This window comes from Mauremys reevesii, linkage group 2, assembly GCF_016161935.1.
Source record: "Mauremys reevesii isolate NIE-2019 linkage group 2, ASM1616193v1, whole genome shotgun sequence".
In the NCBI taxonomy this organism is placed as follows: domain Eukaryota; kingdom Metazoa; phylum Chordata; order Testudines; family Geoemydidae; genus Mauremys; species Mauremys reevesii.
Window position 1 is genome coordinate 29,049,069 of NC_052624.1, and position 25,242 is coordinate 29,074,310.

General features: G+C 41.1%; 1 protein-coding gene across 3 annotated transcripts in view; it reads left to right on the plus strand.

Moving 5' to 3' along the window:
- ITGB1 (integrin subunit beta 1) overlaps window positions 1-25,242 on the plus strand; it is an 82,623-nt gene that overhangs the window by 19,305 nt on the left and 38,076 nt on the right. For all 3 annotated transcript variants that reach the window (XM_039527981.1, XM_039527980.1, XM_039527982.1), the window contains exons 2-7: window positions 12,068-12,137; window positions 12,453-12,538; window positions 14,575-14,797; window positions 21,501-21,671; window positions 21,973-22,211; window positions 24,306-24,461. In XM_039527981.1, the coding sequence (XP_039383915.1) occupies window positions 12,068-12,137; window positions 12,453-12,538; window positions 14,575-14,797; window positions 21,501-21,671; window positions 21,973-22,211; window positions 24,306-24,461 (945 nt within the window). The remainder of the gene's footprint in view (window positions 1-12,067; window positions 12,138-12,452; window positions 12,539-14,574; window positions 14,798-21,500; window positions 21,672-21,972; window positions 22,212-24,305; window positions 24,462-25,242) is intronic.

A 25,242-nucleotide genomic window follows, 5' to 3' on the forward strand; every position in this document is an offset into this window, starting at 1 on the left:
CCTGGCCCCCACCCCCTATCTACCCCCTTCCACTTCCCACCACCTGACTGCCCCCCTCAGAACCTCCGACCCATCCAGCCCCCCCACCACCTCGCTCCTTGTCCCCTTGTCTTCTTCTGATTAAGCTTCAGAGTTATGGACATAATGCTTCCCTAGTAGGATCTACAGAACCATGGTATGATTCTGCATGGCTAGAAGACAAAAGTTAAACTTCCTATTTCTCCTTGTTTCCCATTCTACACAGGGTTTTCTAAACTAGGTACCGGTACATTGTAACTGTTCTGTCCAAACTGAACAGGAAGTTGTTGTTTCCTATTTAATTTTAACTTTCTTTATACAGAAATTTTTCACATGGAATAAAATTTAAACTCAGTTTCTTTCGTGGTTTAGTAATGGGGATACAGTCAAATACATAATATGTATTAAGAAACAGAGTCATTCAGTTAAATTTCTAACTTTATCAAGCAAAGTTTGAGAAACCACATTGTTCTATTTTTCACTTACAACAAGATAGATAGAGGATAATGGGCAAAAATTGGGTTCAACAAATATTGTTGAATATTCTGGTTATACACCTCTACCCCGATATAACGCGAATTTGGATATAATGCGATAAAGCAGCACTCCGGAGGGGATGGGGGGCGGAGGCTGCGCACTCTGGTGGATCAAAGCAAGTTCAATATAACTCAGTTTCACCTATAACGCGGTAAGATTTTTTGGCTCCTGAGAACAGCATTATATCGAGGTAGAGGTGTAGCTTCACAGTGCATGCTTCAGTTGTCCCCTAAACAACAAACCCTGCCTTGTAGCGTGTTTGAGTTAGCACCCTAGGAGTAATTAATCTCATGTAGTAAACTGTCTAAATTGAAACTTGTTTTCAAAATTAATGGGAAAGCGATTTTCCAGTTTTTCCATGTTAACAGTTGATAGTTCAGTTCTTGTCTCAGGGTTGGAATCCATTTTTATTTTGAAGTGTTTGTACTAACTGCTAAAAACAAGTTGGCACCATAATCTATAGGCAAATGTTACTCTATACAGAACTCACTTTCACATATTTTCCCTCTGGATTGCGATGCTGTGAAGAGAATACTTCTTGACAACACTCACTGTCAACTTTGGGTATCTTCATTGAACTAAGTCAATAGTTAATTGATGTAAGGCAGTAAATTATTTTTTTGTCAAGGTCCAGATTTCTTGGTCAAAGTATAGTCAAGGTCCAGACTTCAGAGAAAATAATAGTTAAAAAATGATAAAAAGTAAATAAAAAGATTTTGGGATCTGGTCAAAAGTGTTTTGTGTTCCAGATTTGGCCCGCAGTCTGCCTATTGATTACCCTAGTGTAAGATATTTATTTGAGCTACTACAAGATCAGAATTGAGTCTTATTTTCAATTTACTTATGTCATATGGATGCGCTATACAAAAGCTATACTGAGCTTTTAGATACAAAAATGTAGGAAATGAAGTTCCCTGGCATAAGACAATTAAGCCCCTTCATTTCATCAGCTTTATAAAGATTCCTTCGTCAGGAGGACATTTGTTTATATCAAGATTTCCTGCTTTTCAGCTCTCAGTACTCACTGTAAAATGCACGTCCCCTTTCCTGTGAAAAAAGTCCATTGTGTAGTTATTTGGCCGAATGGTTTTAAAATTCAAATTCTGTGAATACGGAATTGTTCAGTGTTTGCCAGCTACCTCTTTTCCCCCAACCACCCAGAGAATTTGAACTTGGTGTGTCAATAGCATTATACAGTATTAGCAAAACCAAGAAAATGGCAGCTTAGCGCTCAGCACTCAAGTGAATTACCCCTTTCTTGGTGTAGCTGAGGCCTGTCCTGTCATGAGTGATTAACACATGAAGGGACAAAATAAATTAGGAATGTAGAGAGGAGGTAAAGAGGAAGTGGAACCCTGGATAGCATGTGGAATGTGATTGGTTCCTGCAAAGTAAACAAGCCAATCCAAGAATGTGTGATGCAATGTATAGCAAATGCGATGAAATGTGTAATGTATATAAAGGGAGAGGGTTTCTGTGTAACTCTGGAGCTGTGATGTACCCTGCATCCACTACCCTCCCCCCATGTTTGAGCCTGATCAACTTAGTGTAGCGTTGCTGTATGCCAAACAAAGATACTTGAGTGAGGAAGGCTAGAGTCAAACTGAGTTCTTGGGGAGCTGAGTGCAAAGAGGTCTTGGAGGGAATAACTCTTACTGTGTGAAGCGTTTTACTTCCTGGTTGTGCACCCTTCTGGTAATGTGTTAATTTGAAAAGGCAACAGGAGAACTTAAGTGTCAGTTCACCTTTTTTTTTGGATTTCCTACCTAGCCCTCACAAAACAAAGATAAGGAGAACTGTGGTTCTTGACACCCGATATCTATTCAGTCAAGCATACATCATGTCATAGTATCATAAATTAATATGGCAATACTACTTGAACATCATAAAGAAGCCATTTGTTTTAGCTGTAAGGCAGCCTGTTTAATTTTATCACTACCTATATTTTTACCAAATATCTGTATGTTGGGGATTTCCAGTGCATCCATCTGTAGAATATAGTACTAGTATACACATGAAAGACTGGTATTTCAGGGGCAGGCATAGGAATAAACATTTGACCACTTTTGGAGGGGCACATTCTGTGCTCTCCTGCCACAGCCCTGGGGCTGGAGGAGCTGTGTGCCCACACTGATCATTGTGCGGGGTCTGTGCCCCTGCTTGCCCGTGCCCCTGGGTACTTCGTTAGTTTTCAGAAGTTTTGATAAAGGTTTTGCCTTTCAGGCAGTCTTTATTATAATCATCTCAAACTGTCACATGAAATTGAGGTGACTTAGTGTAAGCCAGTTTTTATTTAAAACGTTCCTTTTGTTTCAGGGCTGTCGCGGTCAAAGGCAACAGTTTTGCATCAGTTAAATTGAGGTTACCATTTGAATTAGGATACCATCTAAAGGCTCAGTAGGGGGGAAGACGTTAGCTAATTGTATTTAGTGTTGATATTTAGTTCAAAATTAGCTGAAGCTGCTACAGACTTTCCAAATTGCTGTTCTGGCTTGCCACAGAATGTGGGCACCTTGTTGAAGAACTTGCATCAAGCTTGTTACAGAGTAGAGGGGGCCTTGCATATAACATACTGCTAGAAATCTGATTGAGAGTTTTGTGGACAAATTTTAAGTCATGTCAACTGCAGTCCTAAACAAAGAAAAAATACTCCATTTGGGTGGAAGGCATAAGAAAGGGAGGGGGGACAGTTTGTAGAATACCAGAAATCTATTAGTTCAGGGGTCAGCAACCTATGGCAGCCAAGCTCCCACCTCCCCCACTTCTTCCCCCAGCATGCTGCTTTCCTGCCCCTCCTTCTCCCTGCGAGGGGGAGAAGTGGAGCCGCAGCATGTTCGCTGCTCCAGGGAGGAGGCAGAGAAGAGATGGGGACAGGGCCTTGGGGAAAGGGGTGGGGATGGGGCATATCCCCTCCAGCTCCCTGCCGTGAGCTGCTCCCCTGAGCCAAGCACCCCAGCCCTCTGCCCTGACCCCTGAACCCTCCATACACACACCTAGCCCTCTGCCCTGACCCCTGCACCCCCCACAATCCCAGCCCTGACTCTTGCACCCCCCCACATCCCCACCCCCACCCTGAGCACCAAGCGTGAGCTCCTGTACACACACACACACACACACACACACATTCCCACCTGCACCCCTCGCACCAAATGGGAGCTGTCCCAGGTAAGCGCTCCACACCCAAACCTCCTGCCCGAACCCTGAGCCCCCTCCCTCATTCTAGCTCCTGGCCAGACCCTGCACCCCAACCCCCAGCCTGCTCCTTCACCCCCAGCCCTGAGCTCAGTGCAGAGAGAGAGGAAGAGAATGGGCTCGAACCAGGGAGAAGGTAGGTACCCACTTTAATTGGGCAGGGCCAGGACCCCAGACCGGCAGCGGGCTGAGCGGGGCCAGCAGCCGGACCCTGGCTGGCAGGAGCCGGCAGACAGAACCCCAGACCGGCAGTGGGCTGAGCTGCTCAGCCCACTGCCAATCTGGGGTCTCAGCTGCCGGCCCCACACAGCCCGCTGCCGGTCTGGGGTCCTGGCTGCGGGCCCCTTGCCAGCCGGGGTCCCGCAGGCCCCACTCAGCCTGCTGCCAGCCTAGGTGAACCGAACCCCAGACCATTGTGGGCTGAGTGGGCCAGTGGTGTAAGATCAGCATTTTAATTTAATTTTAAATGAAGCTTCTTTAAACATTTTGAAAACCTTGTTTATTTACATACAACAATAGTTTAGTTACATAATATAGACTTAGAGAGAGAGCCTTTCTATAAAATGTTAAAATGTATTACCGGCACGTGAAACCTTAAGTAAAAGTGAATAAGTGAACACTGGGCACACCACTTCTGAAAGGTTGCCGACCCCTGAGTTAGTTGGTGGTCTAGTGCTGCTATGGAACATAAAGTTGTTGCTTACAGAACTCACGTTAACTTAAGGATACCCACAGTTAGTATCAAGGGTAGAGTAAATTGCAACAGTGTTGTACTTAGGATGGGCAAAAGGTCTTGAACACCTCTCCTACCACCTCAATAAATAAATAAATAAACCCTCAGGAATATAAATCAATAAAACAAAATTCTCTTCTAGGGATTGCCCTGCACCCAGTTCCAAATTTCCCTGTCTCAGTATTTAGTAAACAAAAATCTCTAGTTTTCTTTCAGAAAGATAAACAGAAATCCCCAATTATCTTTAAACCAGGCTTCAAAACACATTTACTTATTTTAGCTGGATCCTTTTTGAAGGTGGGTAGCCAACTTCGCTCCCTGTAGCTGTTCAGCTTTCCTAGTGGTGTCAGCAACTAACTTAATGGGCTCCACTTGCTTCTGGTCTCTGCCCTGGGAAGTTAATGGGCTCCACCTGCTTCTGGTGTCTGCCCATTAACCTTTGCCTCCCAGAATCCTGAAGCTTCCTGATCCACATCCCAGGCAGGTTGTATACTGTATCACATATACATTGTGTAAAACAAACATTATATGTGTTAAGACTACAATACTTCCAACAAGCTGAACATATGGGAAGGGATGAGGTGGCTTGGAAATGTTCATATTTCCAGTACTCTTATCCTCTGTATCAAGCACATTTATGCTACCACTAATTTAATAAATGATAGCTAACTGTTTATGTAGGAGAGGAAAAAAAGTTTCAAGATGCCTGGGTTTTCCTGAGGGAGAACGTTGGCACCTAGATGTCACAGGAACTGGCACTTCAAACAATATGCATATGTTTCATTCTCAGTTAAAAAATATTTATGTTACAAAGGAGCCTTCATCCTTTTTGACAAGTGGAACACTCCTTATGAGTGATTACAAGTAGTAGCCTCAAAACTTTTTCACTGTTATATTTTATTTTAAAAAGCCTTCCAAGTAAACACAATACAGATAAATACAAATAGCAAGGAAACTCAGAGAGCCACGTGTCCAGAGGCCCAATGCTATATACAAACCTTCCTCTGTAAAATAGGTACATACACACACTCTGCTAAAATACCATTAGACAGTTGTTAATGTGCAGAAATATTTTAAGTAGGGTTACCAGGCATCCGGTTTTTGACCAGAATGCCCGGTTGAAAAAGGACCCTGGCAGCTCGGTCAACACCGCTGACCAGGCCATTAAAAGTCTGATCGGCGATGCTGCGGGGCTAAAGCAGGCTAGTCCCTACTTGTCCTGGCTGCACACTGCGCCCCAGAAGCAGCTGGCAGGTTCGGCTCCTAGGTGAGGGTGCCAAGGGGCTCCTCGCACTGCCCACGTCCTGAGCACTGGGAGCTGCAGGGATGATGCCTGCGGGCAAGAGCAGCACACAGAGCCTCCTGGCCCCCCTGCCTAGGAACCAGACCTGCCGGCTGCTTCTGTGGTGCAGCTTGGAGCCAGGACAGGTGGGGGCTAGCCTGCCTTGGGCAGCTTCCAGGCAGCGGGGCTAAGGTAAGCCTGAGCCCCAACCCTGAGCCTCCCCCAAACCCAGAGCCCCCTCCTGCACCTGAAACCCCTCATCCCTGGCCCCACCCCAGAGTCTGCACTCCCTGCCAGAACCCTCACCCCCCCGCAAGCCAACCCCCTGCCCCAGCCCAAAGGCCCCTCCCACACCCTGTGAACCCCTCATGGCCCTCTGCCCCAGCCCAAAGGCGCCTCCCATACCTTATGGCCCCCCTCCAGAGCCTGCACCCCAAACTGGAGCCCTCACCCCGTCCTGCACTCGAACCCCCTGCCTCAACCCACAGTCCCTTCCCGCACTCTGAATCCCTCAGCCCAACCCCCTAGCCTGGAGCCCCCTCCTGCACCCTGAACCCCCTCATCCCTGGCCCCACCCCAGAGCCTGCACCCCCAGCCAGAGCCCTCACCCCGTCCTGCACCCAAGCCCCTACCCCAGCTCGGTGAAAGTAAGTCAGGGTGGAGAAGAGAGAGCTACCTAGGGGGGGGAATGTAGTGAGTGAGGGGCGGGGCCCCAGGGAAGGGGCAGGGCTAGGGTGTTGGGTTTTGTGCAAGTAGAAAGTTGGCAATCCTAATTTTAAATCATGTTCTCATGAGGACACAGTTTAAGCTTTTTTTGTAGGAAAGAACAAAACCGGATGATTTGATAGCTGGAAAAAATTCAGTAAATAGCAGTGAGGATTCAATCTTTTGCAGGTTTGGTCTTTTTAAACTTAAAATGATTAAATCAGAAAAAAAAATCATAGCAGCATTTTAAGAAAAAGCAGATTTTTAAAAAAAAAGAAGTGGTTTATTTAAAATACCTAAACAGTGCCCTCATGCATTTGCTGTAGCAATCAATTATATTCTGGTATTGTGTGGTTTAGTGCTGTGAGGCGCTTGGAGCTTGAGGGTGCTTGTGACTTTGCTAGGAGTGTCTGGATCCATAATTATCAGAGATACAAATCTTTGTTCAAATGTTTTATTTAACAGCCCAGATGGAAAAACTATTAAGCAGTACAGTTAAAGGAAGTGAACTAGTATGTATAGGATGGGTAGGCCACTTGTTTCAGGAGAGGCATTGGCCTTCCCATATATGGAAAAAGACATTTTAGTTGTTAACTTTATGACGAATCTATGCCCAGAACTACATTCATCACAGAGCTGCACTTCCTCAGGAATGTTTCTGTTCCAGGCTGTCTTACTCATAGCTTCAACAGTGTGTCACATCTTTGTAGACTTATTTATATAGTCTGCATGGATTTGCTCTTCGTCCAGTTAGGCTGCCCTAAAAAGGTGATCAGCTTATAATTTCTCATTTCCACTAACGGTAAAGGCTGTGTAGTGCCAGCAATTTAATTCTACTTATTGAATTTAATACAATTAAAAGAAGCAGCATATATTGTATTTAAACTGAAGCTTTTTGTAAATGAATACTCAAAAAACTTAATTGTGAAAAAGGATTTCTACATGCACAATATATCTGGTACAAACCCACAAAAGCAAGGAAATGCAAAGTTACGCAAGAATACATACCTTTCTCTACCCACAGGCACACTATTACCATTACCACAAGTACGGTACACCACAGACTACATACTGCAACCTTAACTCTTCCCTTCTATCGCACTCTGCACAGACTCCTTTATCCAGTTATTTTCCCCAAACATTAATAGTTGTGGATGTTAAGTTTGATAGTCGGTTTTTGGGAGGGTAATTTGGCAAAAGGTGCACACCCCTAGTGGGGCAGAATTCAGGATGCAGTGCATGGTCTCTGGTGTACAGTTATCGGATGTTGGTAAGGTGTGTGGGACTTAGAGGATTATGCACTGTTAGGTAGCTTAACTTTCCATTTGTGTGTGTGTGTGTGAGAGAGAGAGAGAAACCTAACTGCTGCACAATTATTTTTCTGTGTCTTAATTTCATAGGTTGTTTTTTTTAATGTTTAAATTAGGGTTAGCAGTTTGATGGGGAAGGCAATTCTGTTGGGGATAGAAATGCAGCTCCTGTGGCAGCATGTGAAACCTTTTCCATTATAGTATAAAACTGGATAAAAAAGTATACATCCTGATGGAGAAGATTGTCAGTCCATCTTCGGTGCACCTATCCCCCTGTCAATCAGGCTTGGATACAGAGTATGTAAACTTTCAGTAGCAACTAAAAATGCTCCTAAATCCTGTATAGAAAACAAAAAGCCTATCCCCACTGCATCAGATATATTAATAAATCTCTTCTCTTCCAATATTTTTGAAAAATAGACAATTTTTAAAAGAAATCTGTCAGCAAAGAAATGTAAGGCTGCTAAAGAAAATTTGCAGCCAGAGCCCATTTTCAAATACTGTAATTTCTGTTAAAAATGTTATGAAGAGAAACCAGATAAGAATTACATAGAAAATTTAAAGTGCCTAAGAAGTGAAATTGCACACTGATTGGCTATATGCTTGTAGAGAAAACAGGACCATATGCTCCATTTTAGAATACTATGAAATAACTACGAGGTGTTTCCATAATAATTAGGGAAACTAGAAGTCGAATAATTTTCTGGATACAGTGGTTTATAAACTTTCAAATTCTGTTCTTTTCTTTTATAAAATGTGCATAATATGTAGCTTGCTCATATTTTTTTAGGGATGTCTTTATTAAGATTTGTAGTGTGAAGAAAAGACTTAATCCTTTTTTGTCTTGCCTGATTCCTGACATTTTCAGATCAATTTTAAAGTCATTTTAAAGTCACTCAGAATGAGAGATCTTTTGTAAATAGTTATGTGAAAATTGTTTGTGTTTTTATTTCCAACTCATCAATGAGTCTTATTTTTAATAGTTTCTCTGAGTTTTTACATTTGCACAGTAAAATATCTTACTAAATTTGATTTCTTCCTGCCTAAATTCCATTATATCTAATTTTGGTACTGTCAGGGTGTCTGGGAGGGCTTCAAATAACTACCTATGGTATGAAACCATGGAAATAAAAACATTTCATATCTATTTATAGTCCAACAGACTATGAAGCATTATTGTACACACTAGAATCTGCACTCTAACCTGGGATTAGTATATTATGACCTTCTCCAATCTTCATTCTGAGAGCAGAAGGAGTAATTTATTTTGAAAATGGTGCATGCATTTAACTAATTTATGGGGTACAGAGTATGTAAACTTTCAGTAGCAACTAAAAATGCTAAATGGACTAAATGAAATGACAGGGAAAGAGTGTTTTCCTCACTGTGGTATCTTCCTAAAAAAACAATTGACTGGAAGGTGAATAAGGAGGAAAAACCTGTTAGGTCATATCAAAATGCTGGCCTGTTCTCTTTAGTATATTATACAGTGCCTTTGCCCAGTCTGATTTTAAATAACTGAAAAATGATGCTTCCCCAAATTTCCTTGAGAGACTATTATTCAGTCCAACATACCACAAAATCAGGACATTTTTCTAATGTTTAGTTTAAATTGGTGGGTCTGCTCGATCACCAGGGATACTGAGACCAATTAAAGATGTTTATAAAAAACTAAATGATTTATGTGCATCAGTCATCACCACAGGGAGATAACTGCTCTTTTTTGGTCATAAAAATTAGGTAATATCACCAGGCCCAAATGGTATGCATCCAATAGATTTGATGGAATTTAAGTATGAAGTGTTTGAAGCATTTTAAATTACTGATATTAATCATGATTTAAATTGGCAAGCAGGGAACCTTGATTTAAATAATTGATTTTAATCTTGTTTTGGATTTGTACTTTTTAATTCTTTACCTAAAGAAAGATTGATTCTTGTTGGTTTTTAACCATTACATCATGTTATTTTACAGCTAAATATAGCCTTTACACTAAATGTAATGCTTCTTTTTGGTAACCAAAAGGATACACAATAACTTATTATTATCATTATTATTATGAAACATAATTTGCATTTATTCAGATTCTTAATTTTTACATTCTTTTTAATTATGGTAGAAAAAACACTTATTTACTAGATCAATTTTTTTTAATTACTTATGATTTGTGTCAAGCTTTATTTGGATGGAAATTAAAATTCAATTAAAATGCACAAACAGCATTTTTAATTTTGTATTGATTAAATAAAGCTACCTTAAATGAGCTGGATACATTAGGGAAAAAAAGCAAGTTAATCAAAACTTGTTTTGCCTTTAAAATTAACCAATTTATTAAACAAAGCATGAATGATCTGTAATTAGTGAATTGAGCTGTTTATTTGTTTGGTCACCATGTCGTTCAGGTTTTTAGAACTAGTTGCTAGTTTAGAACTAGTCACACCTAGTTTTTATTCATAAATTGGAAGAGGGAAACCAAGTCTTCCTGCTTTTTCAATTTCCATTTTTGTTTTAATTTTGAAGGAGCAAATAATTGAACTGAACCAGTTGAATAAACTGAAATAAAGAAAATATTCTCTGCACTTGCAGAAGAGGATGCTGCTGTTTATCATTTCAACAAATTCTGGTTCCAGGTGTTTAGCCAGTGACTTCTACCAGCTCAGTGGTTTGATTTTCTTTAAAACTTAGCAGCAAACATGTACTGCCTAATTTTATTTCTTATAATTAAATGATGTTAATAAATTATAGTAAGTTTAGGTATTACCATAGATTGATATAACATCAAAATCAATTTTGAACCCCTCTATTTGATTTAAATTTAAAAAAATCAATTTTTTTTTAAATCATCTACTTTTAGTCACCCTGGGCTAACCTATCAAAAATTTGCAATCTCTCATTAAAAACAGCTACTCTACCAGAAGATTGGAGGATAGTAGATATCGTCCTTATATTTAGAAAAAGATTTCAGGGGGGATCCAGAGAATTACAAACTAGTAAGCCTTACATCTATACTTGGTAAATTTGTTGAAACAAAAACAGAAAAATAAAACACCGGGAAGATCATAATGTGATAGGTTCTAAAGAATGCGGTTTCTGCAAAGAAAAATCATGACTCACAAATCTGTTAGAATACACCGGAAGTGTCAATAATATAATATATATAAAGGAGAACCAACTGACTTAATTTATTTATGCTTTTGAAAAGCCTTGGATAAGATCTCTAACTAGAAGCCACTAAATTAATGAAGCTGTCCTGGCATGAGAGGCAAAGTATTGTCATGGATCAAAACCTGACTAAAGGACAGGAAACAGAGTAAGAAATAAATTAGCAGTTTTCATCATGGCAAAAGGTAACAGCAGGACATCTCCAGGTTCTGTACTAAGTGCAGTGTTTAATGTATGTATTAACAATCTGACAGAGGGGTGAGCAGTGAGGTTAAAAAAAAAGCCGTGATCGGCTCCTTCTCCACTGTGCCACTTTCTTCTTCGGCGGCAATTCAGCAGCAGGTCCTTCCCTCTGAGAGGGACCGAGGAACCCGCTGCCGAATTGGTGCCTCCCCAGGCACCTGCTTGCTGAGCTGGTGCCTGGAGCTGGCCCTGGTCAGAGGGAGCTAACCAAACAAAATGAATGGGCATCACAATAGCAGATGAAGTTCAGTGTTGATAAATGCAAAGTAATACATATTGGAGGAAAAAAAATGTGCTACTTACGGCTTGTCTACCTGAACATTTAGTTTCTGGCAAGCTAGAATGTGAGTCTATCCTCACTAGCCTGCTGTTGACTAACTGTCCATATAGACCCTGCTGACTTGCGCTAATGGTTAGTATTCTTTGATCTACTGCTGTTTCAAAGCAGGGTAGATCAGAGCACACTGAGGAATTGTTAGTGTGTATCAGCAGGGTTCCCATGGATAGTTAGTGCTCAGCAGGCTAGGGAGGGGCAGATTCACAGCCTAGCTTGCTGTAAACTGACTGTTCACGTAGGAAAGCCCTCATATTCCTTACAGGGTTCTAACTTCACTGTATTAAGTCAAGAGAGTTTTAAAAAAATAAATTGAAAATAAACTCTCCACAGTGGTACCTTCCTAGTATAACATCCAATCTGCATATACTAGAAGTACAATCATATTTTGTTTAACCAGGTCATAACACACTCACCTAAGCTATTCGACAAGATTAATTGAGGCATGTCATCACAATAATGTCTGAATCACATTTGTATGTCCATATTACCATGCTGTCCTACTACGTTTGGTATATTAGTAGCTCAACTACTTATCTTTTATTTTTCAGACAAATTTCAACTCGCTCTTCTGGGTTGTACTACTATCTTGCTCGATTTGGGATGGATTTGCCCAACCAGGTACATCTAAATATTGTAACAACCTTGAATTCAGCAATAGATTGATTTAAAGTAAAGTTGAACTGTATATTTTTACCATGGTTTCATTTAACATAGATAGCACACTTTTGCCTTCATGCACTTCCTGGTAACATGTTAGAGAAGCAGTAATAATAATAATAAAATAATAGCTCATATTTTGCTTTTTCTTGGTGGCCTGTTTGAACTGGATTAACCTTGAGTTACATGGCTAGTAGCGAGGAATTTATTTAAAATTAAGTGTGTGATTACCAGCATATTTTAAAATTAAATTAATTTATTTTTGTTCCCTGATAGGTGGAAGTGATTGTATAAAAGCTAATGCAAAATCCTGTGGGGAATGTATACAAGCAGGACCAAACTGTGGCTGGTGCAAAGCGCAAGTGAGTGTATTTATGAAATGCTTTCTCTGATGTTTTGCCTTAGTTTTCAGGGTACTAAAACACCTATCTATTCTTACCCTATTTTAGGATTTTCAATAGTAGCCTTTTACTTCAGTGTCTACAATGTCTAAATCAAAGCTAAAGAACAATTTAAGTATCTTATGCTAAATAAATGGATGAAATCTGGATTGGCTAGGTCTGGCCATCAGAAAGTGTCAGAGATTTTGATCTCTCTTTCATTGCCAAATATTAAGGGCACATAGACTTTAGGAGATCTGTCTCATAGTTATTTAAAATCATTCCAGCCTGGAGTCTGTCTGGATGTGTTTAATTATATTCTCCCAGTGACATTAGAGGATTGGTAATTTTAGATACAGACAAAGTGGAAGAGGGAAGCTGGGAGGGGGAGGTTTAAGGGGTTGAAGTTTCAGTATTTGATTCTTAGGGTGGATTGGTGTTTTTGGTTTATGTTTCATACCAAAAAAAAAAAAAAAGAGAGAGAGAATGCAAGGTTATGTAATTAATCACTCAAGTCAGGAAGTGCAAAATTTAAGATCTTATGTATCAAATAATACAAGATAATATCATACAATTTATTCTACAGTTTTAGCCACATATGTTGAACTGTTTGTTCCAACTAAAAAACAAAAAACAAAACTTGAACAGGGATCAGGTATGGAAAATCTCAACCTGAAATGTGAATGTTTCAGAAAACTATGCAAAACTGAAAACAGGAATTTTAATAGAGAGTGTTTTACAATTTTAACTAGAGTGGTTGCTGCCAAAATGCAAGTTATAATGTAAGTTTCCTGATTTTTAGTAATAAGACTTATACTTAAGACAGAAAGCCTTACTTATTTACTGCTCCACACACATCTTCCGTAAATATTGGAATATATTTAGTAAACTTTGTTGTTTTGGTTGCAGATTCATGTAGCTCCTGGCCAGTTTCACATCAATAAATATGTCTGACACATTTTAGGAGCCGTGCATAAATATCTTCAATTTTTGCTTATATATTGAAAAAAACTTCCCCTTTCTTCCAGTGATTAAAAATGCCTCATATTAGAAACCATATGAGTGCATGTATTCATACTGTATTTACAGGTCAAAATGCTTTTGTGTATTGTGGGATGGTAGCTTTAGTTCAAGACAAAGTTTTCCAAGACTCTTTAGTTCAGAAGTACATTCCTCACTCTTCCTCCTCCTCATTGAACTTTTCCCAAATGCGTCAGGAGTTGTATACATCACTAAAGAGAGAAGGTGGGTGAGGTAATATTTTTTATTGGACCAACTTCTGTTGGTGAGAGAGACAAGGTTTTGAGTTACATAGAGCTCTTCTTTGGGTCGTCAAAGCACTGTAATTCTGTTATAGTCTACCCAAATACTGTGATGTACTATTTAATTACAAGGTTTCCAAAAAAAGCAAAACTAAAGTTCTGTTGCCGCACATATCAATTAAATAAATATGTTCAGTTTCTTATAGGCTAGTTGTAGAAAGGCAGATTTTCTCATTTGCTGGTGGTGGTTTTTGAGCATCTCAGTCAGAGTAGCTAATTGAATAGTGACTTCATGTTGCTGTTGGAAGAGTGACTTTGAACCTTTTTTTTTTAACCTTGCCTCAGTCACATGCACAGATTGACTTTAGTAAAGTTAACCATAAGCTACTGTACTGGATAAATTTTTCACTATCGTCATTACTAAATTTAGTAAATAAATGTATTTCATAGTTTTATATTTTACCATTTAAAATACACTTTTAAACAATTGCTAGTGTCTCTTGGTGTGACCAGATGTTCTGATTTTTATAGGGACAGTCCCAATTTGGGAGTCTTTTTCTTATATAGGCTCCTGTTACCCCCCACCCATTGTCCCGATTTTTCACACTTGCTGTCTGGTCACCCTAGTGTCTCTAGAGGTTCTTGATGCATAAAAATAATGGGGTAAATACAAAAAGTAGCGTTATGTGCTCAAGCCATGTGTTACAGATTGTAAATTGCTGTGAGTTTGATGATCTTCTTCACCATATCTTCTAGAATTTTTTACAAGAAGGAGAGCCAACTTCTGCCCGATGTAATGACTTGGCAGCACTAGAGAGTAAGGGCTGCTCTCCAGATCAAATAGAAAATCCTAGAGGTACCCAAGAAGTCCTCAAAAATAAAACGGTAACAAATCGTAGCAAAGGTACTGCAGGAAAGCTCAAACCAGAAGACATTACCCAGATCCAGCCACAGCAATTAGTACTGAAACTGCGAACAGGTATGGGGATATTAATTCTGATCTTCATATATTTTTAGGCTTTTAGTATTATCTATGAATTTGATATTTTGAATGCTACATATATCTTTCTGCAATAATGATGATTGTTACTAGGAAGCACAGAGATTTGAAGAAGAGCAGTCCCATCCCCGTAACTCCAAGCGCTCAGATAACCTGGTGAATGAGAGTAAAGCTTAGATACTATGGGCATAATTTACACAGAACATTGAGATAAAAACAAAAGATAATAAAGAACATGTAGGGAGCTTGCATTAGTAAATATATTCCTACGAAAAGACTAGTTTACAGGTTAAGACATAATTGTCCCATTTTGTAGTGCTTTTGACCTGTCATCCTGGAGTGTGTCCATCCGGAAAATAGAGTAGTAGATTAATAATAAAAGGGAGGTTAAGATGAAAAACACAGAATGAAAAGTTATGAGAGCACTGCGGTCTACCAAAGCACTCTGTGCCCAAAGGCTGAACTAGTTGAGAACTAGTTTTTGAGGTTTGGTAACCATGAGAGCAGAAGCCCAGCAGCCAGATTTGCAGATTTACTTACAAGATACCGTGTTCTAGGAGGCCAAAGAAGTGGATACAGACCTAGATGAATGAGTACAAACCACAAGGTAGTTGTGTAGCTGTTTTCATACCTGAAATGGAGACTTGCCAACTTCTGGACAGGAAAACAGAGTTCTTACAAGAGAAAATTATAATAGTACTCCAGAGATCTAGGAATCTGTTAGGCTCAATGAAAAGTCTTGCCATCTTTTGGATAAAATGGAGAATTGATTTAGGAATCAGCTCATCCAAGAACTACTTTATCTGGGTAGAACTAAAGTTAGGCTTCTAGTTGAGACAGTTGCAAACTAAGAAACTCTGCAAGACAAAGTAATAGCTGCCAAAATGAGACTTGAAGAGTCAGAGGGTACGTCTACACTACGGGATTATTCCGAATTTACATAAACCGGTTTAGTAAAACAGATTGTATAAAATCGAGTGCGCGCGGCCACACTAAGCACATTAATTCGGTGGTATGCGTCCGCGGTCCAAGGCTAGCGTCGATTTCTGGAGTGTTGCACTATGGGTAGCTATTCTGCAGCTATCCCATAGTTCCCGCAGTCTCCCCCGCCCCTTGGGGCAAAAATCATTGTCGTGGGTGGTTCTGGGTAAATGTCATCAATCATTCCTTCCTCCGGGAAAGCAACGGCAGACAATCATTTCGCGCCCTTTTTCCCTGGATTGCCCTGGCAGACGCCATAGCATGGCAAGCATGGAGCCTGTTTTGCCTCTTGTCACTGTCACCATATGTGTACTAGATGCCGCTGACAGAGGCGATTCAGCAGTGCTACACAGCAGCATTCATTTGCTTTTGCATGATAGCAGAGATGGTTATCAGCAGTTTTGTACCATCTACAAACCCTTGTAAATTGGCTATGAGATGATGGTTACCAGTCCTTTTGTGCTGTACCCTCTGCTGCTGTCATAGGTGCCCCTGGCTGAGCTCAGCCGGGGGCGCAAAAGACAAGCAGAGACGGTTACCAGTCATATTGCACCATCTGCTGCTATCGTGGGTGCCCCTGGCTGAGATCAGCTGGGGGCGCAAAAGACAAAAATGGGAATGACTCCCCGAGTCAATCCCTCCTTTATGGTATCTAAAAATAGAATCAGTCCTGTCTAAAGTATGGGGCAAGTGTACTAGAGAACCAGTGTATCAGAGAACCAGAAAGCACAGCCGCTTCGTGTCAGATCCCGCAGAAATGATGAGCTGCATGCCATTCACAGGGGGTGCCCCTGCAACAACCCCACCTGTTGCTTCCCTCCTCCCACAGCCTTCCTGGGCTACCGTTGCAGTGTCCCCCCCCATTTGTGTGATGAAGTAATAAAGAATTCAGGAATAAGAAACAGTGACTTGTTAGTGAGATAATGCGGGGAAGGCAGCCTCCAGCTGCTATGCTAGTCCAGACAGGACATTAAGCAGCGTGGGGGAGAGGAGCCCAGCATCCTGCTGCTATGATAGTCCAGGCAGTACAGAATCTTTTCTTTACACATGAAGGGTGGGGGCTGATGGAGCTCAGCCCCCTATTGCTACGATGAAGACGGTTACCAGCCGTTCTGTACCATCTACTGGGAATGATCAGGAGTTTTTTACCCAGGCGCCCCCGGCCGACCTCACCTGAGGCCAGCCAGGAGCACTCACGGGCTGATGATGAGGACGGGTACCAGTCCTATTATGCTGCACCATCTGCCACAAGGCTGATGATGAGGACAGTTACCAGTCATATTGCACTATCTGCAACCAGTGAGGGAGAAAGAGGATACTGCAATTGAGTGCCGCAGCATCACGTCTACCAGCAGCATTCAGTAGATACAGAGTGACATTTAAAAGAGTCAAGAGAGGATTTTTTTCCCTTTTATTTCTGGGGGTGGGTGGGGGGAGGGGAGTAAATTAACGAGCTATGCCCTGAACCACCGTGGACACTGTGTTTGACCCTACAGGCATTTGGAGCTCAGCCAAGAATGCAAATGCTTTTTGGAGACTGCAGGAACTGTGGGATAGCTTGAGTCCTCAGTCCCCGCTCCCTCCCTCCATGAGCGTCCATTTGATTCTTTGGCTTTCCGTTACGCTTGTCACGCAGCAGTGCGCTGAGTCCCTGCTGTGGCCTCTGTCTGGAGATTTTTTAAAAATGCTTTGGAATTTCGTCTTCTGTAACGGGGCTCTGATAGAACAGATTTGTCTGCCCATACAGCGATCACATCCGTACGGTCCATGCTGGAGCTCTTTTTGGATTTTGATTTCGGACTGCATCGCCACCCGTGCTGATCGGAGCTCCACGCTGGGCAAACAGGAAATGATATTCAAAAGTTCGCGGGGCTTTTCCTGTCTACCTGGCCACTGCATCCGAGTTCAGATTGCTGTCCAGAGCGGTCAGTGGTGCACTATGGGATACCACCCGGAGGCCAATAATGTCGATTTGCGGCCACACTAACCCTAATCCGATATGGTAATTCCGATATTAGCGCTACTCCTCTCGTTAGGGAGGAGTACAGAAACCGGTTTAAAGAGCCCTTTATATCGATATAAAGGGCCTCTTAGTGTGGACGGGTGTGGCGTTAAATCGGTTTAACGCTCCTAAAACCAGTTTAAACACGTAGTGTAGACCAGGCCAGATGGAGGAGAGAGCTTTGTGAGGGTTTGAATGGTGGCTTCATGGGGTTTGCGAAACTAAAGTGACTTACCATTGCAGGTGGCACTTTGACTTGAAGTTTCACATTTAGGAAGTACGAAGGGAAACAGTCAGTATGTCTGTCTTCCTGAGTTTCAGAGCCTCGAAGGCATGGCCTTGGCCTGTGGGTAATTTAAAATAGTCAAGAAGAAAGTAGAACCGACTTGTATGACTCATGAAGGGGAACTAGATTTAACACCATTAGTAAAAGGTTTTCCAAATCCTTCTGTAGCATCCTAGGCCTGGACTACACTACGAGTTTATGTCAAATTTAGCAGCGTTAAATCAAATTAACCCTGCACCCGTCCACACAACGAAGCCATTTTGGCCAACTTATAGGGCTCTTAAAATCGATTTCTGTACTCCTCACCGACGAGGGAAGTAGTGCTGAAATCGACATTGCCATTTCGAATTAGGGTTAGTGTGGCCGTAATTTGGCGCTATTGGCCTCTGGGAGCTATCCCACAGTGCACCATTGTGACCGCTCTGGACAGCAATCTGAACTCAGATGCACTGGCCAGGTAGACAGGAAAAGCCCTGCGAACTTTTGAATTTTATTTCCTGTTTGCCCAGCGTGGAGAACTGATCAGCACAGGTGATCATGCAGTCCCAGAATCAAAAAAGAGCTCCAGCATGGACCGTGCGGGAGATACTGAATCTGATCTCTGTATGGGGAGATTAATCTGTTCTTTCAGAACTCTGTTCCAAAAGACGAAATGCCAGAACATTTGAAAAAAATCTCCAAGGCCATGATGGACAGAGGCCACAACAGGGACTCAGCACAGTGCTACGTGAAACTTAAGGACTTGAGACAAGCATACCAGAAAGCCAAAGAATTAAATGGACACGGAGGGAGGGGCAACTGACGACTGTAGCTATCCCACAGTTTCCACACCCTCCGAAAACCATTTGAATTCTGGGTTTAGCTCCCAATGCTTGAAGGGTCAAAAACATTGTCGCGAGTGGTTCAGGGTATGTCATCAGCCTTCCGCCCCGCCGTGAAAGCAAAGGGGGAAAAATCGTTTCTCGCCTTTTTTCACTGTCGCCGTATGTCTGCTGGATTCTGCTGGCAGACGCAGTGCTGCAGCACTACACAGCAGCATCCCATTGCCTTGCCTTGCGGACAGCAGACGGTGCAGTATGACTGGTATCCATCATCGTCGTCCCATGGGTGCTCCTGGCTGGCCTCGGTGAGATCGGTCGGGGGCACCTGGACAAGAATGGGAATGACTCCAGGTCATTCTCTTCTTTAGGTTTTGTATAATGGAGATTCAGTCCTGCCTGGAATATCATGCCATCTGGAGGCTTCTGCCTCAGGCTGCTCTCCCAGTCGGCAGCACCACGTGGTCGCACCTATCCCAGCCTACCCCTTGCTACTAGGGCTCACAATCAGATACTTAGACCGCTACATTTTGCTGCAAATAAAAAAGTTAAGCTGCTATTTAGAACTGTCCCCCAACATACATATCCTGGGACATTTTGTATTTTACCAGTCTCAACCAAAGACCCACTCACAAATGGAGATTCAGTCCTGCCTGTGCTTATCACAGATTCCCATTTTACAGCTATAGACTGGGCAAGTGCAGAATGGTGGTTCACTCTACTTTGCTTTAAGCCAACCGCCCTCCCCGCCCCACTTTGATCTCTGCTTGCAGAGGCAGTAAAGTCAGTGTTGTTTCAATTTCATGCATTCTTTATTACTTCATCACACAAATGGGAAGATAACTGCCACGGTAGCCTGGGGGGTGGGGGAGGAGGGAAGCAACAGGTGGGGTTGTTGTAAGGGCACCCTTAGAATGGCATGCAGCTCATCATTTCTGCGGGATGTCTGGGGCTCTGACCCGGAGCGGCCGTTTGCCTTTCTGGTTCTTTAGCAGGCTTGCCTGATATTCTAGGCAGGACTGACTCTCCATTAGACAAAACTTAAAGAAGAGAATGACCTGGGGAGTCATTCCCATTTTTGTCCAGGCGCCCCCGACTGACCTCACCGAGGCCGGCCAGGAGCACCCATGACAGCAGCAGACGGTACAGTATGACTGGTAACCGTCTTTGCTAACTTGCAAAGGCAAGGGGATGCTGCGGTGTAGCATTGCAGTACGGCGTCTGTCAGCAGCATCCAGTAGACATACAGTGACAGTGAAAAAAGGCTAAACGGGCTCCATGGTTGCTGTGCTATGGCGACTGCCCAGGCAATCCAGGGAAAAGGCACGAAATTATTGTCTGCCGTTGCTTTCACGGAGGGAGGATTGACTGACGACATTTACCCATAACCACCCGCTACAAATTTTTGGCCCTGTCAGGCATTGGGATCTCAACCCAGAATTCCAATGGGTGGGGGAGACTGCGGGAACTATGGGATAGCTATGAGAGAGCTACCCACAGTGCAATGCTCCGGAAGTCAATGCTAGCCTCGGTACATGGACGCACACTGCCAAATTAATGTGCTTAGTGTGGCCGCGTGCACACGACTTTATACAATCTGTTTCCAAAAATCGATTTCTGTAAAATCGGAATAATCCCGCAGTGTAGACATATCCTTAGGGTAGAATCTTTTCAAGACATTAGAAGATCAGTAAGGTCCTGAGCGTAGCCCTAAGTTCCAAGTGTCAGTTTCTGCACTTCCAGGCAGAAACCTTCACATTGGTAGTGTCTGGGTATACAGAGCCCTAATGAAGCCTATCCAGATCTAAGAGGGACAAGCTGCAATCTGTAATAATCTTGGTAACCAGTGTTTCCTTGGCCAGAGTTGGCAGTGGAATTCTAAGGATTAGTTTAACTGGGAGACACTCAGTCGACTATATTAGTCAATGTTTCTGCAAAAAGGAATCTTGGAATAAGTCTCTCATCCTTGTATTTTTTCATGTAAAGGGGATCTTTCTTTGTTGGATTTTTTTATTACATGTTATATAAACTCACCCCATGTTTTTAAGACTGTAATAAGTAATCACAAGAGGGTGAGATAGGGATGAAAGGTAAACCAATCCTTAATTTACTTTAAGGTTTTATTTTACCTCCTTAATTTTACAGATCCATAGTCTTTTGTGTGTTTTAGTGCTATAAATACAGGAAAAAAAGCTGTGCTACTTATCTTGCAGGAACATTATTTGTTGAAATTAATATGTAGGTCAAGATTTCAGAAGTGACTACTGATTTTTGGTGTCACAGATTTTCATGTATTCAACATAAGACAACCTATAGGGACCTGATTTCAGAGAGTTGGCCTTCAGACCTTTCTGAAAATCAGGCTTCTTTAAGGTGTTTCATATGGGACATGCAAAATTGTTAGTCACTTTTGAAAATCCTGGACATATTAATTTGCAGTTAATCACTTCCAGTTATAGAAGTAACCTTATTCATGGTTGGTGTGAACCTTTTTTTAGGACATTGATGAAAGACCTTTGATAAAGAAGATATATTTCATGTCAGTTCTGTTACTCTGCATTTTGTAATGAATGGAGTTTATTTTTGTTGATTTAGGGGAACCACAGACATTTTCATTAAAATTTAAGAGAGCTGAAGACTACCCCATTGATCTTTATTACCTTATGGATCTCTCTTACTCCATGAAGGATGATTTAGAGAATGTGAAGAGTCTTGGTACTGCTCTAATGACAGAAATGGGGAAAATAACTTCAGATTTTCGAATTGGTAAGAAAGATTTTATTATTTATGGGCGTGGGAAAAGGGAAAAATCCCATTTGTAGATTTCAAAATAATAAAGTTGAATTTACTGATGTGTTTTTGGATTGTCTGAAAAATGGTAAAAAAAAATTAGCAATATTCATGTTATTGCTATTCTTCTAGTAAAGGACAGTTTAGAAACTGTTCCCGACGAATACTTGGAATATTGAGGGGGAACATTGAAATTTTTTGAACTGTGCACTATTCCATCATGACTATATATACTAGAATTACACTCTGACTGAGGGGTTTTGTTGTTCTGTCTTAGGATTTGGCTCCTTTGTGGAGAAAACTGTGATGCCTTATATAAGTACCACACCAGCCAAACTCAGGAACCCTTGTACAGGGGACCAAAACTGTACGAGTCCATTTAGTTACAAAAACGTGCTCAACCTTACCAGTGAGGGAGAATGGTTCAATAAACTTGTAGGTGAACAACACATTTCTGGCAATTTGGATTCTCCTGAAGGTGGATTTGATGCAATAATGCAAGTTGCAGTTTGTGGAGTAAGTGTATATCAATTTTATTTACTACTATATTAGATCAAACTATTTTATTGCAATCTGAGTGGATCACTGTTGTTGACCTGAAGTTTAGAAACAAATCTACATTTCACTTTACCAACGAAGACTGAGAGATTTATCCTGAGGGCAGCAGGTGGAGACAGAGCAAACAGAATTGGAAGCATGCACTTATATTATACAGTAGGTACATTCCACTCACTGAAGGCCCCTATTGGGAAATTTGAAATTAGGAATATGAGCCCTCTTTGGAGGGGAGGGCAGTCCATAAATATTATCTTCCCAGAAGTTTCTGTAAAAGAAAAGTCAAAATCATGAAATCTTTGCGGCACATGGATGTTTTTAACAAGATAAAACATGTGTTCTCAAATGACTTTTGCATGTAATGTATCCTTCATAATTTTCTTTTAAAATATATGCAAAACAATTCTGTGTATTGCACTTTTTTACAAGCTACTTATACTGAGTAGATGGAACTTAACTCTCCCCTTTTTAATTTTTCTACTTTTTGGAGGACTTCTATGGATCAGTGGATTCAGAGTTCAAAACCTACGCATGGGGGCTTGGAAAACAGTTGCTTACAAAACTTCCTTGGTTCCTCAGTAGTTTGTTCTGGTTCGAGTTTGGCCGGGGCACAACTTTCTACACTTTTTCCACCCCCTCCTCCTTTTTTTCTCTGTCATCCTTATTCAAGTAATTACAGCCTTAATGCTACAGTAGAGATAACAAAAAGAAAGTGACATCTTAAGTGTATAATAACCTTCTCTTCCGTCCTGCTCACCACACTCTCAAAAAAATAGGAAAGACCTGTTAGTAATAGAAATATTCTAGAAACCTTTACTTAAAAGCTAATGTAAAAATTTCATACTGCTAGCATTCTGGACATAGAAATGTAGATACTCTGTCACACAGTACCTCTAATTTAAAACACTTCTAAAACCACCAACAAAAAAAACATTCACTCCAGGCCATTTCAATAGTGTAACTCCAGCACTTATTGATATGTACAACCATCGGGTCTACACTTGAAGCTCTAAGTTAAACATAATACTGTAAAATAAACCTAAGAGACTGTAATGTGCCTCCTTCTCATTCTGTTATTTCCCAAACAATTTCACCTACAGTTATTGATACTGATACACACCTGCACAATGCAAAATTCCAGAACACAAGCACGAGCTATTGCTTTTTTACAATATCATTGTATTGTTAAACTAGTAAGTCAGCGTTAAGGTTGCTGTTGTTATTTAAAGGAGAAGCCAATGCATTATTTTAGAATTGCAGCTTTAACTATGAATTTTCTGAGATTCTAATATAGATATTTTGGTTTTTTTCCCCCTCCTTCTTAAATGAACTAGGACACCAAACCTGTAATAATTCTGTAGATGGCCGGGAAATTTTACAGGATTGAGCCCCATATTTATAGGCTCAAAACTTCTTCTGTGCCCAATTTGCAATGGATGGAGTAGAGAGGAGAAGAGAGGATGTCAGGGATCTAGTTATAGCTCCCCTGATTCTCTGGCCTGTTCTGTGCTGGCTGTGGAACCTGTGCAGCTTAGGGTATCCTAGGGGATTCTTTAATATCCACCAACTGATAATGGTCCCCTTGCTACCATCTGACTGTAAGGGCTTGCCAGAGCACACTGTGCACTTTTACCCCAAACATGCTCTCTATCGTTGGGCTACAGCGTAGTGGTATGGGAATTGGTTATGTCAGTATCATGTTTTACGGAAACGCCACGGTTGCGGTGAAATGGGCAGTTTCTTCATCCTTTGAGCCACTCAGGTAGTTCTTAGAGAGCAGAACAGACGAGTCTTGGTCAGAAAGTGTTTTGTTCTCCTGTGATGAAAGGTGCTATACAAGTGCTACTGTTGATAATATTACAGGACAGACTTGAGCAAAATATGTGCATAAACTAACTCTAATTTTTTAAGGCTTATTTTAGTTTTTGAATATTTGTCATGTCTGCCTTCTTGCATTTAAATCTAAGTGTATGTTGCATTGGTTTAAACAAATTAGTGGGGGGGATTCGTTTTTTAAAAAATGAAAAAAAATCATAAAACTTTTTTTCCACTAAGACACAAATTGGATGGAGAAATGTGACACGATTGTTGGTATTTTCTACGGATGCTGGATTCCACTTTGCTGGAGATGGTAAACTTGGTGGAATTGTTTTACCAAATGATGGGCGGTGTCATCTGGAAAATAACGTGTACACAATGAGTCATTACTATGTAAGTATTCATGCCTGAACCAAAGTAAATTAATAAAGTTTAAGGTCAGAAAGGGATCATTAGATCATCTAGTCTGGCTGCCTGTGTATCACAGGCTATTAAATTTTACCCTGTTCCTCCATATTGAGGCTAATAACTTGTGTTTGGCTAAAGCATATCTTCCAGAAAGGCATCCAGGTGTAACTTGAAAAGATAAAGAGATAAAGAATCCATTGTGTCCTTAGGTAGTTTGTTTCAGTGGTTAATCACAGTTACTGGTTTAAAAAAAAAATTCTGATTTGTAATTTGAATTTGTCTGGCCATTGGTTCATTGTTATGCTAGATTTAAGAGCCCTTTAGTAGCTGGTATATTCTCCCTGTGAAAGTACTACTACGCTGTAATCGAGTCACCTCTCAATTGTCTTTTTAATAAGCTAAACAGATTGATCTCTTTAAGTCTCACTGCAAAAGCATTTTCTTTCGCCTTCAAATCTTTTTTGTGGTTCTTTTTTGTATCATCTCCAATTTTTCAAAAACCTTTTAAAATGTGGCCATCAGAACTGAATACAGTATTCTGGTATCTGTCTCTCAAATGCTATATACAGAGGTAAAATTGTCTCCCTACACTACTTCCTTGTTTACACAAGCATCCAAAGCATCACATTAGGAGCTCATGTTCAGTTACTTGTTGACTATAAACACTAAATCCTTTTTAGAGTTGCTGCTTTCCAAGATACAGTCCCCAAAATCTGCAGGCATGGCCTGCATTCCTTGTTCTTCAATGTGTAACTTTTCATTTGGC